A 14415-nucleotide genomic window follows, 5' to 3' on the forward strand; every position below is an offset into this window, starting at 1 on the left:
CTGGCAGTTTTCCAATGATGACAACAACTTGGAAGTCATCATCAAGATACATACCTTCTTCTTTGATCTTATAGGCCAGAATTTGCATCTCATGAATTTGAGCAAGTATCGGCTTATCATCAACAATAGAAAAATTAATATATTGATCTACGATAAACCTTTTGTTACCAGCATCTTCTGCATTGTACCTGATCTCGACAGCATTCCACAACTCTCCAGCTGACTCCAATGGTGAATACAAGTCAAAGAGAGAATAGGCTAGAGTGTTCATGATATGCCCTTTGCATCGGTAGTTGTCAGTATGTCACTTATCTCGCTCTTTCTTCTGTTCTTCTGTCTCAACTTCTCCAGCAATGACAATGGGACATGGCTTTTTGAGGACATAGTCGATATGCAGTTCGGACAGCAAGAAAGAGACCTTTGATTGCCACCGCTTGAAGTTTGACCCATCAAATCGATCGAGTTTTTCAAGGTCACGGCTAAGCAGATTGATGGAGTTGGATGTCGAACCAGAGGCCATGGTGAAGTTCTAAAATTGTTATTCCAACCTTGTGAAAAATGGATTTCAGAAAAGCGATTTCAAGCCTAGAGGCATGTTCTTAAGATCGCTATCTTTAGAACTTCAATCGTCCCACTCCGGGAATTCCGAAGATGCAAAAAAGGGTTTTGTTACGACTGAGTTCCCAGGATACAGCTAGGCTTGAACCTCAATAGAGTCACTGCTTCGCAAGAACAAATGACCACTCCCACACATGAACTCTGCAAGCCAAAACCGAGAAGAAAGAAAGGAAAAAACTGGAGAGTCAGAAATTCCGATAATTTAAAAGACGAAAAAGGAAGATATTTATAGACTTGTGAGAAAGAGCAAAACGTTTTGAGATAAATGAGATTAATGGTCATAATCCAGACCGTTTGAAAATAAGACGAAAAGGTCCTTGAACGGTCACCCACCTTTGGTTGTCAATCAAAGGCCTTCAAAACCATCCAACAGTCACAATGGAACATAAACTCAATATAAATGCTATTAAAACCTTTCAAACGGCCAAATATCTCAAAACCAAAAATCCAAAACGAACATTTGCACCTCGCACCGCTACGAGCGTGCGAAGTGCGCCATCAAAACGCCACATCGCGTCTGCGTGTGCACAATGCGCAACAACGTCCACAATCCACCTAAAGACTCAAGGCTTACCAAAGTAAAGAATAAATAACAAACTCTCTATTTAAACCTCTTGAAAAACTTTTCACTCTTAGATATGGGACTAAACTTTTTCAAAACACTTTTGGTAGTAAACAAAATCATCAAGATTTAATATTTTAGAACTTTCCTAACAATATAAGGGTGTAATGGAGTTGGATTTTGAATTGGATCATTTTTAGATCCGACATAAGATGTACATCCAAATCTGACCCGATTTTGAAAACAAGCTGATTAAACATATTGGAATCCGATCCAAATGTACATTTGCATCTTATTTAAAGGACTCAAATTAAAAAAAACATATGTCAGACTTGGATTGAATATCCAACCATATACGATCAATTTGCATCCCTAAATGACAATGTTAGAAGAAAGAAAATTATACTGATTGCTTCAGATGGATCGTATTTTAGCTACTAAGTCTGAATGCAGATATGAATTTGAATGGGATCCAAAATTTAAATGGTGACAGTGAATCCAGTAAAAATGGTTGGAAACAAGCGTTTGGTATGTGAAAATTACAAACAAAACAGACTGAAAAAAGGCCTGAATCCAAATATCAAAAAGCCAGATCACATAAATCAAAATCAGATCAGATTACATATTCAGACAAATATGCGGAATCTGGAATTGGATTAGGGGTATGACCAAGTCCGACCCATTTGGACCCGTAATACCATGATGTCTACTGACTTGATTATGCCAAAAAGAAAAGGCCACATAAATCCAAAGGATCGTTTTAGAACTTCCTAGGTGGACCCACATGACAAGCCTAAAGTGGATTTTGGCTCATGAGAACTTGATCCTATGAAGCACTAACTAACAAAAGGTCTATAAAACGTCATCTGGACCCACTCTGGTTTGGTTGGGCCACCAACTCTGGGTGAATTGAGGATCTTGTCGATCCACCTGTATCCTATAACATCATCTTTAAAGGTTGAAGTAGGATTGTCAAACGGGTCAGAACAGTTGGAAACGATGAGATAAATGGATACGGATCTGGACCCAATCCACATATGGCTGGACATAAGCACCATCTCATTAAAAGCTGGATCCAATAATATGGTCTGGACTGGTGCAGATCTGTGCTCTTCCAACCCCAATTGTCTAATTCTCATGTACATGCCCTAGCTCTATCCGACCTTCATAATTGACTGGGAAACTGGATCCAGTATATGATTCGGACCCGTTCTCTCAACCATGATATTCTATTCAGTTGTGGGGACAAGTTGATTTTCGTACATCACACATTCGCGCTTGGAAGCTTCTGGTGAAGATTGGTCTAGAGTAGGGGTGGCAATCGTGTCGGGTTGGTGGGTCGACCCGACGGGTTGGCGGGTCAGCATACCTCAACCCGAACCCGACCCGTTTATTAAACGGGTCGGCTGTGGCAAACACGAACCCGACCCGTTTAATAAACGGGTAACCCGACACGACCCGCCAACCCATTTAATAAATGGGTTGGGTCGGGTAAACGGGTTCTCAGTTTCGTGGGTTAGGTTGGCGGGTCGGGTTGGCGGGTTGACGGGTCGGGTTGGCGGGTTGGCAGACGGGTTGGCGGGTTGGCCCACCCACCTAACCCGTTTATTAAACGGGTCAGCCGGGTTGGCGGGTTGACCCACCCGCCTAACCCGTTTATTAAACGGGTCAGCCGGGTTGGCATACCCCCAACCCGAACCCGACCTGTTTAATAAACGGGTTACACGGGTCGACCCGTTTATTAAACGGGTTGGCTTAAGCCCAACCCGAACCCCCCTAAGAGGCGGGTTGGCGGGTCGTGTCAGGTTTTGCCACCCCTAGTCTAGAGTAGTGATTACACGTGCCTCATGCACGTGTGGCTTTGGTGAGCTAAGGTAAAACGGATCGGGTTTGATCAGACATTGGGTTCTTGAATATGGGCCATAAAAGAAGATCTGAATAAGAAACTGCCTCAGATTGGAGTTCACCAGTCGTACTTCCGATTCAGATCCAGATCCTGGTCACAAATTTTCATGGGATCTATGCTTGGATCTGGACTGAAAACCAGTGTCATTTTGAACATCTTCAGTAAAAAAAGCTTATCAGCCTGTTTTGGGATTCAGGATCAACACCTGGAATTTGAAATCCGGAATCAACCCCACCTCATCATATATATATTTTTATCCATATCTGAGTTTAGATCTATTGCTTAGATTTTGATTTGGAATTGAAATTGCCCGTTCATCATATGCACCATCAACCAAGACCCTAAAGGGCTAAACCATACATGTGGGAATACGACCCTAGTAACTGGACCAATGTTCAAGCTAGATGGTCCGAACCATGCATCATCCAATATAAGCACGCATAAATGCTACCTAGGACTAAAATGGAGTGGATTTGGGTTAGGTTCCGCATTCATCTTGATTTGGTTCTGTAAATACGGATCAGATCAACAGAGATTTGATTGGAAAACATGTAGACCTAAATATGAATGGAACCAGCCATTTGCAAATTGGATCTGGATTCAAATACCAGATCCACATGAACCCCATGACATTTGCGGCTGACAAAGCACATGCATTTGGCATTTCTATTGGACCCGGACTTGGAACATATGAAACTCAAGGCCCTACATTGGATCTTGGGCCATTATCTCGGATCCAAATCCAACATGTTAATTTTCAAGGGTCATGTAGGCATCTTTCTAGTATGAAATCCTTCACTTACCTTTTTTTTTTCCTACTTTCTTTACTTAAATGTGGCTCATTATAATATGTTGGTGAAAACGAAAAACTGTGCATCGATTGGTGGGCATTTGAAATTTTGAACTACTTATATTCAGATTGAACTACTTACTAGCAATTTATTAGGAGCGTCTAGTAGCATAATGTAGTGGATCCCATCAAATATAATAAATAATAGAAAGTGACATTATTCTTATAAGTATATATACTAGATATAATAATGAACAATTATGTGTTTTATTAAACTGTTAAATGTTATTAACCCTTCTAATGATTGCTTGAAAGGTTCTCTTTTTAAGAGAGAGAGAGAGAGAGAGAGAGAATTGCTTTGTAAGTTTTTTGTTCTTCCTCCCATAACAAACCGAATATAAAAATCATCAACGCTTTCATGCATTTAATCCCTTTAATGAATAAAACCAATTATTGAGATTCATCCCAATGGTTCACAAATAGTTCCTAGAGTAAAAATGATGTCTAGAATGTATATCAGTGCCTCTCTGTTTGTCTCTTTCTTTTTCTTTTTTTAACTTGGAGAAACCACCCCTGGCGCGCTGCCTCGGCCTGTTGTACTTACGGTCACTGTCCTGACAGCGTAAAACTTCTAGAAGGTCGCCAAGCTTCGGCTTACGGAGGGAGCGACACCTATAGGATTTGAACCTAGACTGCCTGTCAAATGGCCTAGGCTCCATCCCACTACACAAAACCACTTGGGTCTACTCTATGGTGACTTCTTCTGGTTAACTTTTTATCCTGGCTAATAGATTTTTCTTCTTTTAAAAAAAAAAAAAGAAAATGGCTATAAGTGCCTTGAAAGCATAAGGGGAAGTGAGCAAACACTTTCTGAGTAAACAAAACAATAATGAAAGCAAGTATAAAAATAACATAAAAATGCACATAAATATCATGCTTTTATTCAGAATTATTTTTTTTAACAATGAACATATATTTGTAAATGTAAGGTCATGTGGCTATAAGAGCCGTCCCAGTAGTCACTTTCTCTCAAAAGTTACAACTGTTCATATATGTAACAGTTAAATTGCAAACCTATTACATATAAAATAATCAAAAAATAAAAACATACTTAAAATATAGTTACATGTATCAAACACCAAGAAATGTGTCTTGAGGGGCTGAAGGGATTTCTTCTAAGGATGTGTCTCAAGCTTAAACCCTTTATAAATAGAGGTATGACTATGAGAAAGATACTGAATTCAAATTCTCTAAGAGAATTACGGTAAGGGTTGAAAAGTGTATAATTTTTTTGGTAATTCACATGCTTCAGCCCGCCAAATTCTGCGTTTCCGCATTTACAATTTTTTAGGGCAAATGTGCATTAGGTATCAATGAGTTAAAACTCATAGTTGAATATTATTTTGACTCAATCTAACCCTGAAGATATGTCCAACATAGTCCATTTGTTAGAGATCGACCTTTAATCATCTCTCTCTCTCTCTCTCTCTCTCTCTTTTTGTAATTCAAGTCGTGAAAATTTTATACATTTACAATCATTGTTTTTATGAATCACTAAAAAACTTGATATCGCGAGATTTATAAAAATCTTGCATAATATCATGACAAATTGCATGAAAGTTTAAAACAACAATTCTTTGCAAGATTTTCAAACCATGACAAATATCACGATATTTTACATTTTTAGCTGATATTCATCTTAAAAAAAACCCAAGATTTTTATTTTTAAATATGTTTTATTTATATTTTCTTATGATTTTTATTTTTTATTTTTTATTGCCAAGATTTTGCAGAAAAAATGCAAGATTTATAAAAATTTTCAAATTCTTTCGAGTTTTTGACTGCCGATATTTTGCCGTTTTAAACTTTTGTCACTACAGTCCACACAACATATTCTAATGTTTTAAAAGTTATCCCCACCAAACAAACTTGTAGATCATATCTGTATGGTTAAATTCACTTGAAAAAACACGAGCAATAAGATATTGCTAATGTATGTGTGGGTTGGTTTGGGTTCGAACTCAGGTGAAAACAGACCTAGCCCTAACTTTTTAGTATGGTATCGGGTTTGAACTCGGGCTTAATCAAAATCATACTCGGACCCGATTATAACTACATGAACCAAATTATATACCTGGGTTAATGTATTAATTGAACCTTTGAGTCCGGACCCTAGTCTTAATCAGATCTTCTTATTTATCATTATACCTGAACCCTATACTGTTTAATACGGATCGGGTCTAAGTAAACCCGACCCGTTGACACCCCTAATTTCACCGTGGAAACCCACAAACCAACTTGGGTACCACCATCGCATGGGCCAGACGGGGACTCACTGGTCACTACCACTCACACGTCACATGGTGCAGTAGGAAAGTCTTGCAGAACACCCCTCCACGTCCATGTGGAAAGCAGGAGGAGGAACTCAGCATTTTACAGTCTTGCCCCAACCAATGAGAGCACGATTCCACACAGTTTTTACCTTGTTCACGCCACCAGCCTTCCTTTTCCTACATGCACACCATGGAATGGGACCTGTGTGTTTTGGGCCTCCCACACATCCTTCGCTATAAATGCAAGAATGAGGACATCCCCTCCTTCACAAGGAACCTCACCTCACTCAAGAATCCACCAAGGGGGGAGTTTGGATACTGTGTTTCCATTAGCCTTCACCACCGTTTGAATTTGAAGATAAATAAGGGAAACCCATCTTGGAGTTGAGAGGGAGATGGTGGGTATCTTCTCCAGGCTCTCAGGAGGAAGAGGGAGCCACAGACGGTCTAGATCTTGTTTGGTAGGTTTCATTTTTTTTCATGGTTGTTCCTGTGTTGTTTTGACCAATCTTTCTTTTTTTGGGGGTGGGGGTGGGGAGAAGTTTTTGTTTTGATGTTTTTTGTGCATGTTGGTGCCTTAAGTCATGGTATTTGAAATCATTTTTTCTTGTGCTTTATTATGAAATGGTTGATTTTGTTGGATGTTGTTATGTTATCCTGGAATCTTGGGCGGTGGTGAGTTTCTTGATTATGGGGTATGATTTGTGGTGGTGAGATTTTTATAAACTCTTAATGTTTTTCCCCGAAGTGTCATTGGGTTCATCTCCCTGTTTTTTAAATTGGTGTAAGGATGAGTAGTTAAGTTGTGAAGGTGCAACAGGAATTACCTTGGACACAGTTTACCTTACCATGTAATCTGTTGGTGCTGTGGGGGAGGGAGAAATCATCAAAAACCATTGTTATAGTGAATCTATTGCGTATAACCACTGTAGCATTTTTTGGAAGTTGAAGCTGCACCTTTGTGTATAAAAAAGATAAAAATTAAGGCTGCACATGGCATGCCAAGGTACTTGAATAATTACGGCTCTTGGATATTGAAGCATCCTTTTATAAACAACTTCCAGTGCTCAGCTGTCTCCTTAGGTACTATAGGAATCGGTTCCTACTGTCCTACATGTATGTGTTGCATGAATTGGAAAACATTAATTTAAATGAAGATCTAAGTTGCCAGAAACTATTTAATGTGGCCTGTCTATCATCTTATTTAGATCCGGTCGAGCGGAATGTTGATGGTAAGACTTCCTTTCCTATTAGTATTGTTCTTTTTTAGCGTCCTCTCTCTCTCTCTCTCTCTCTCTCTCTCTCTCTCTCTCTCTTTGTGTGTGTGTGTGTATGTGGACAGATAAAGCAGACCAAGAAGCAGATCCAATTAGAGGTTGATTGGCAAAATACGTTTAGAGAAAGTTGAAATAGCTGTGGAAATGATGATGCAGAAAATCTTTGGATCTATATAGTATACGCATATGAGCGTCATCTTTGATGGGCAAACGAGGTTCTTTTAGTGGTCTTTCAGGAAAATGGCACCTGATTAAGGAAAATATCTTGATTCTATCTATATCAAAATAAAGAGGATATCTATAATAGTGTAAAACACAAAGGCAATAAACTTATGCAATTACACTAAAAGAGTTATATAAGTGTCCCTGGTATTTTCGAAATATTTTCATGTTCTTATTTGGATTTTCTTAAAAAAAATAAATTGCAAAAAAAAAAGATAATTGGAAATCCACCAAATTCTATTTTTTTAGTCACCAAATTCATTATCATGGTATTGTCATCAGAAAATTATTCCAAAAAGTTGCACTTTTTTACTTTTTCTGAACTTTGCTGTTATTTTCTCAATTTTTTCTATAGAAAAAGAGATTTTATTTTATCATCTCCCAATATATTTGTCAAGAAGCGCAAGATTGATATCTGAGCAGACTAGAAGAGAATATTGTGTATCAACTATCAGATACCTTTTAGAACTGATCCATTTTGTCATAAGTGTTTGTAGAACCATGGTTATGACCATTTGAAAATAAGAGTATGAGTTGTCCTTGACGTGACCTTTAAGCTAGCATTTGTGCTTATTATATATGATGCTTGCATATTGTCATAAGGGCTAAAAAACTTGACAAAGCCTTTATCTCGGTTCATCTGATTGTTGTTTTAACAAATATAACAATTAACAGTAACAACAACAAATTTTATTTCTAGAAATAAAAATAGTTTGTTAGGTTCATCATGCTTTCTGTTCTTAGATTGTTGGTAGAGGTTGTTGTGTAGAATTAGTCTTGTTGACATATGTGGTTAATGTTGATATTATGTTACTGCAACTGCTATCTTGGTATTTCTTATTCTGGTTCCTTGTTTTGAGATCCCAATTTTTTGTTGCTTTATTTTCATGGGATATAGGAGTTGATGCCTTAAATTTGTCTGGGTTTTGGGGATTAGGATGACAGGGAGGCAGTGCTTCCGAACTCAGAGATGACAACTTCTACTGTTGCTGTTGTTATGCCCCATGGATTTGAAGCAATGGTCGACTTTAAGCCAGTAGAACATCCAAGTGAACCACCTGACAATGATCATCCGGTTAAATGTCCAGCACCAGAACCTTCAATATTAAATGTAAGTAGTGTACATCATACTTGTTTTCTCCGATAATTCCATGACTTTTTTCTTCTTTGCCAACAAATTGGTTTTTTCTTTGTGAGTTAGTTCAGTGGTCTTCTGCTATTTTATGCTGTTGTTGGGGTGCTCCATTTTATATGGTTAAATACAGCTAAAAGTGAGGCCACACAACTGCTTTTCTTGGAACTTGATAATGGGATCCTTTATTAGTTTTTTGTCCAGATTTGTATTCCGTACTTGGCTAGTAATTCATACTTGAGCTTTTACATGTCCAAGCTTTCTTAGCTTTTTTTTTCTCCTTTTTTCCATAATTTTCTCTTCCAGCTGTATGAAAATATTGATTTATGCTTTCTTTTGGTTTTTCTGTTTTTACTTTTTCCTGGTAGTCAAACCAAAAGTGGAAACTGTCTTGTTGAGAGAAGAGCAAAGCACAACTTCTTGGAGATAGAGACTGTGGACTCCTCAACTTGAATAAGATACATGATTGAAAACATATTTGCTGAAAGCAAAAGAATGCCCACTTGTATACCACAACTAATACATAACATAGGAAAAACAACAAAATTGCCTTCAATGCTGTACATATGCGAAGAATTCATTACATTAGTAGTGAATAAGCATAAACAACGGAAGATTCAATGAGACCACACGGGACTATGCAACTTGTTGCCCCAATTTGCAATTCACAACCTTGTGATTGTGGTTCATTTACCATGAAAGGATTTAAAGTGGTAATTACCATAATTCCTTCTCCTAGTTGCAACCTTTGTTTCCAATTCTCTTTAGGTGAATCTTTTCATCCTGGGTAGTTAGTAGTTTTTTCATTGTAAAACAAAAAAAAAGAAAAAGATAAATGCATAGGGTTTTGCAATTGTTTTAGCTTTAAACTAGAGTTTTCGATATGATGATATTAGCAAAATTATCTTTATGTTTTATATTGGAATCAAACTTGTAGGTTTTACCGACATCAACTCCTCTTAGTCGTAAGATTTTTTTTATAACCTCTGTGAATTATCTTAGGTTGCATTATTCTCAACTTTTTTTTTTGATAGGCAACCCAGGGGATAATCTCCTTGGGATTCAGACCTGAAACCCCTCGGTTATGATAGTGTGACCTAACCATCCAGCTATCTCATTCGACCCCACATTCTTCCCAAGTTTTAGTGAGTTAATTGCCATGTTTTAAGTTTTTAATTAATCCACATGGGCTCATTTGTAAAATGCTCATAGACAAACATATCCAAACATTTATGAGGGGCAGCAAGAGATTGACATGCCCCGATGATTAAAATCTAATCAACACTCTCTGACATATCCATCTGAAGGTCCAAGGTAAGTTAGTGTTAAGTTGTTCTTCATGAACTTGTGAAAAAACATCGAGGAAGATGACACTTATTGCCATGAATTGGCATAGAAGTGGGGAACCTCTAAATCATTCAAGCCCCATGGTGTGGTAGTTTGCCTTGATTGTAGGAACTGCCTTACCTAAAGAGAACATAGAAGCGATCAATTGGCATAAAATTCCATGCCTTTGCATCTTAGCAAGCCATCAAACCAGCATGAGAGGAATGTGACAAAACAGCAGCTCAGAGGTTGTTTGAAGCATGTATTGAATGCTTTCATAGGCTATGGAAGGGTGAATTAGCTAAGATGCTGATGGGAGCTAGCTTACAATATGAGCATGTGTACTCTTATGATTTCAAGATGATCAAGATAAAATATCTATTATTCTATTTGTATTCAGTTAAACTCAACCAGAATGTCTAGTGTTTTATAGTCAGCATCACAGCATGTCTCCTGCTTTTATTGAGATGCTTAAGTTAAATATTGTCATGCTCAACTATAAGTGCTTCAAAAGTGTTCTGCTTTTAGGGTGAAAGTCTTTGCAGTAGTGATTTTCTCCGAGAAGGAATAGTGATTTGATATGTGAGGATTGGTTGGCTATACTCATCGGATGCAATAAAAAACTCTTTTAAAAGGTGTAAATCTAGTATGCTGTGATGTAGTAGGTCCTTGGGAATTGCAGTGAACCAGATTAAACAAACTGTCTCCTTTTTAGAAACCAAGATTGCAGTGATATGCTTTTCCATTTCTCTATTCTTCCCCAAGTGTCTTCCAACAAGATGTGGAAATTTCTCTTCCAAATTCCAATATTCAATTTTTTCTGCAGGACTCTTCACTCATTTACTTGTGCATTATTTCATGTATGTATTTTGTAGATTGGCCTAGATGCTGTGGTGACTCTTCAATATGCTTGTAGTCTTCAATGATCTATTTTTAACTTTCTTGACTGGCTCTGATTCTGAGTTTGTTGCCCTTTTACTATCCAAAATAGAGACATTTTATGAAGCTTTATGTTGTTGATCATGGTTTAGGAGTCGGTTATCTGTCATTATTCATTAAGCCATCAGCTATGGTTTCGTTGAGCAAGATTTCATGATTAATCCATGAGGGCTTTTCTTGTTCAAGTGCAATTACTAATATGCCTTTGTTTTCTTTATCATGACCATGCTTTGGAATCCAGAATTTACTAGGCGTCCATTGTTAATCTGAGAGCTGTGATAATCTGTGAGAGTTTCATAGAATTAAGCCGTTACAGAAACAATGACCATATTTGGTGCATTTTTATTTGAAATTGAATATAAAGTAATCCCAGCCAAACAAATGAACATAGTAATCCTAATCTTCTTTTTAAGCTTAACCAATCCAGTTTGCATGGAGGTCTTTTCCATGGAGGCTTGTTATTACTTTGAAGATTCACTCAAGTGTTAGCATCGCAGGATGCGAGAGTGTGGAAAGAAAGGCTGGCTGGAAATGCACGCAGGCGAGAGGAATTGCCCATAATGAAGGATGAAGAAGCACAAGTCCAACCTGAGAAAGCTGATGTCAGGCATCCATCTCCCCCCATTACGCCTGTGTTTCTGCCTACACTCAGTGCCCCTGAACACAGCATCACAGAACTGCTTGAGAATTGCAATGCACCTAAAGATTAAGTGGAAATAGCCATGCTGATTGTCAAAGAAAAAAAGTGGTGCTCTGTTTGTATAACATAAATATGTACACATACTCTTTGTTGTACTACCTTCGGTTTCGGTTATACACGTTTGGTGTCTCAATATGTCGCCGCACTGCACACTCTGGTTATTGAACTCTTGACATTCTTCAACTTGGATGCTTAAGCTGGCTCACCCAGCCAGGTCTGCAGAGCTTTTTTGGGTTGATGCAATAGACACGCCTAAGGGAAGCACATCATGTGCTGCAATACCCATGAAAATTGAGATTTTAGATTGAAATGAAGCGATCAAATTGATGTTTCACCTTTCATCAAAGCACAAAGTGCCCATCATTGATCTCCACTCCGGGGATTTACACCTGCAGACAAATCCCCTCTATCCACTAAGTGGGGCTATGAAATAAATAAGACAACCATGGTTTCAAGTAGCTCGATCCATATAGCACCTGCTTCTTGTGTGTCGGTGTGGCCTGCTGAGATGAGGAGAGGGAAAAAAGATAAAAATATTTAAGTCCATTTTTATCAGAATTTAGTTCTTAAAGGGCCTCTGGCGCACTGGGGAGAACACAGGCTGGTCCTAAGTCCTAACCTTGCTTTTTATGCAAGTAGTAGTAGCCATCCCCAAGATTCGATTGGTCCTAACCTCCTGCTCTTTATGCAAGAACTAGCCATTCTCAGGACTCGAATTTGACCTTATGATCGCACCAAGCAGTGACCCTCACCCCAATTTTAGTTCATCATAAACCATTTGATCTACAGCATCAATCATCCATCTTGTTATAGTTGTGCCTCATTTCAGTGAGAATGGGTATCATCCTAGGTCACGGACCTTACAAAAATCATAGTTTAAGGTGTTTTATGCTTGATTTGAACCATTAGATGTGCTATCATTACTTATTTATTAACCAACAAGCTTTGTTTCAAATTGATTTGATGTAAAAATGTACCTCTTTAAAATAAGAGCATAAAAATGTTTAATCAAATAAATGTATTTTTATTCAATAAACAATGATAAACACGCCTAACGGTTCAAATCAAGCATAAAACACCTAAAACTGTAATGTTTGGATGGCCCTAACGGTGACCTAATGAGAAAAAAGGGCAAGATAATCCCCGTTCTCCATTTCAGTTATCCAAGAAAAGAAAAAAGATTTAAGTCATCTTTGCTTCCTGACATCACCTTTGACATGCCGATGGTGTGGTGTCATTCCCGTTTCCAGTTGAAAGTTCATTTCTAACAGAAAATCTGCAACACCTGCACAATTTATAAAAGGTCTTCAAAATGAAACACCTCCCATCCCCACCAAATGATGAAATGATGGCAGCATATGTTTGGTTTGTTGGGCCGCGTCACTCTGAATCAGAACAGCAAGAGACCAGCCCCTTTTTCTTGATATTTATACGGAGAAACAACCCCCACGATCAGCGACCTACCCGCGCTGGCTCTGCCTGCCAGCCATACTTACAATTACTGTCCTGCCATACTTACAATTACTGTCCTGGCAGCATAAAACTTGGTAGACTTACCCCTTGCCCTCAGAGAGTCGTCACGCTTCGGCTTACACAAGGGATGATGTCCATGCGATTCGAACCTAGACCACCTGCTTAGAAGCCTAGGCCCCTTGCAATTCTTATTCTCACATAAACGAGAAAACAACTTTCGATTTCTCATTGCATCTTTTCTGATTTTTTTTTGCCGTGTCAACGAAATTCCTCCTTTCATTTGCATAAGAGTTTAAATCTAAATCTCATGAGATGTTACCAAACATGCCAATCCCCCCCCCCTCTCTCTCTCTCTCTCCTGTTTTAAGCATGAATGGTCAGATGTTCAGGTTGCCGTTAGATCTTCAATAATACTTTTGTATTTACATGTGCCAACACTAGAGACTATTAGAACAGCCAATGTCATGAATCTCGCTCACGGAAGATCTCATGATATAATGAAAAATGTTGCAAAGATGTCACCATATATAATAATATACGACATAAAATCTATAATTGTAAAACTCAAATATGTAAAAACATTAAAAAGATGTCTTAAATGCGTTAATCACAATAAAAACATCTTATTTTAGAAATAAGTGGCACTTTTAAGATAGCACCATTTCGGCAAAAGATCAGCTTCTGAAAATATCACAATAAAAGTGAATTATTATCAAAATATCATCCTTATTTGTTTCATAGGAACAATCAGCCACAGTTATCGCCAAACTCCACTATTTTTTTTGAAACTAACGCATTATTTGCCCAAAAAATCAAACCCATCACGAATCCACCCCAAGGGATACCACGATGTACCAATCTTGGGCTAACAAATACTGGGCAGAGCCGCAGAAGGGCCATCAATATAACCTATAAAAGGAGACGCAGTTCAGTAACGTTCTTTACGAACACGTTAAAAACACATGAAAAACATGTCAAAGGAAATTTTATAATTCATTTTTCTTTCATTTTTTTTCTCCCAACTGTTTCTTTGCCGTTAAATTAGTATACGGACTCTGTTATTTTGCTAAATGTGTGGGATCACACTGAACTAACATAAAATGTCCATCAACTGCTAGTTAGAAACGCCATTAGTCA

At 38.0% G+C, this 14415-nt stretch overlaps 1 protein-coding gene across 1 annotated transcript; it reads left to right on the plus strand.

Moving 5' to 3' along the window:
- Positions 1–6389: 6389 nt before the first annotated feature.
- On the plus strand, positions 6390–11938 carry LOC149845234 (uncharacterized). The gene is made up of 3 exons (XM_089995627.1): positions 6390–6670; positions 8646–8819; positions 11603–11938. Exons 1-3 carry the CDS (start codon positions 6605–6607, stop codon positions 11813–11815), a joined length of 453 nt encoding a protein of 150 aa, XP_089851753.1. The 5' UTR covers positions 6390–6604; the 3' UTR covers positions 11816–11938.
- Positions 11939–14415: the final 2477 nt, after the last annotated feature.

Source organism: Nuphar pumila, chromosome 2, assembly GCF_984573655.1.
Source record: "Nuphar pumila chromosome 2, dmNupPumi1.hap1.1, whole genome shotgun sequence".
Lineage (NCBI taxonomy): Eukaryota > Viridiplantae > Streptophyta > Magnoliopsida > Nymphaeales > Nymphaeaceae > Nuphar > Nuphar pumila.

Bases quoted from the DNA above. Each gene is read 5' to 3' on its own strand.
- LOC149845234 (XM_089995627.1), top strand. From the start codon at position 6,605: ATGGTGGGTATCTTCTCCAGGCTCTCAGGAGGAAGAGGGAGCCACAGA. The intron at 6,671-8,645 runs GTAGGTTTCATT...TTTGGGGATTAG, and splicing joins GACGGTCTAGATCTTGTTTG to GATGACAGGGAGGCAGTGCT. The intron at 8,820-11,602 runs GTAAGTAGTGTA...TTAGCATCGCAG, and splicing joins CAGAACCTTCAATATTAAAT to GATGCGAGAGTGTGGAAAGA.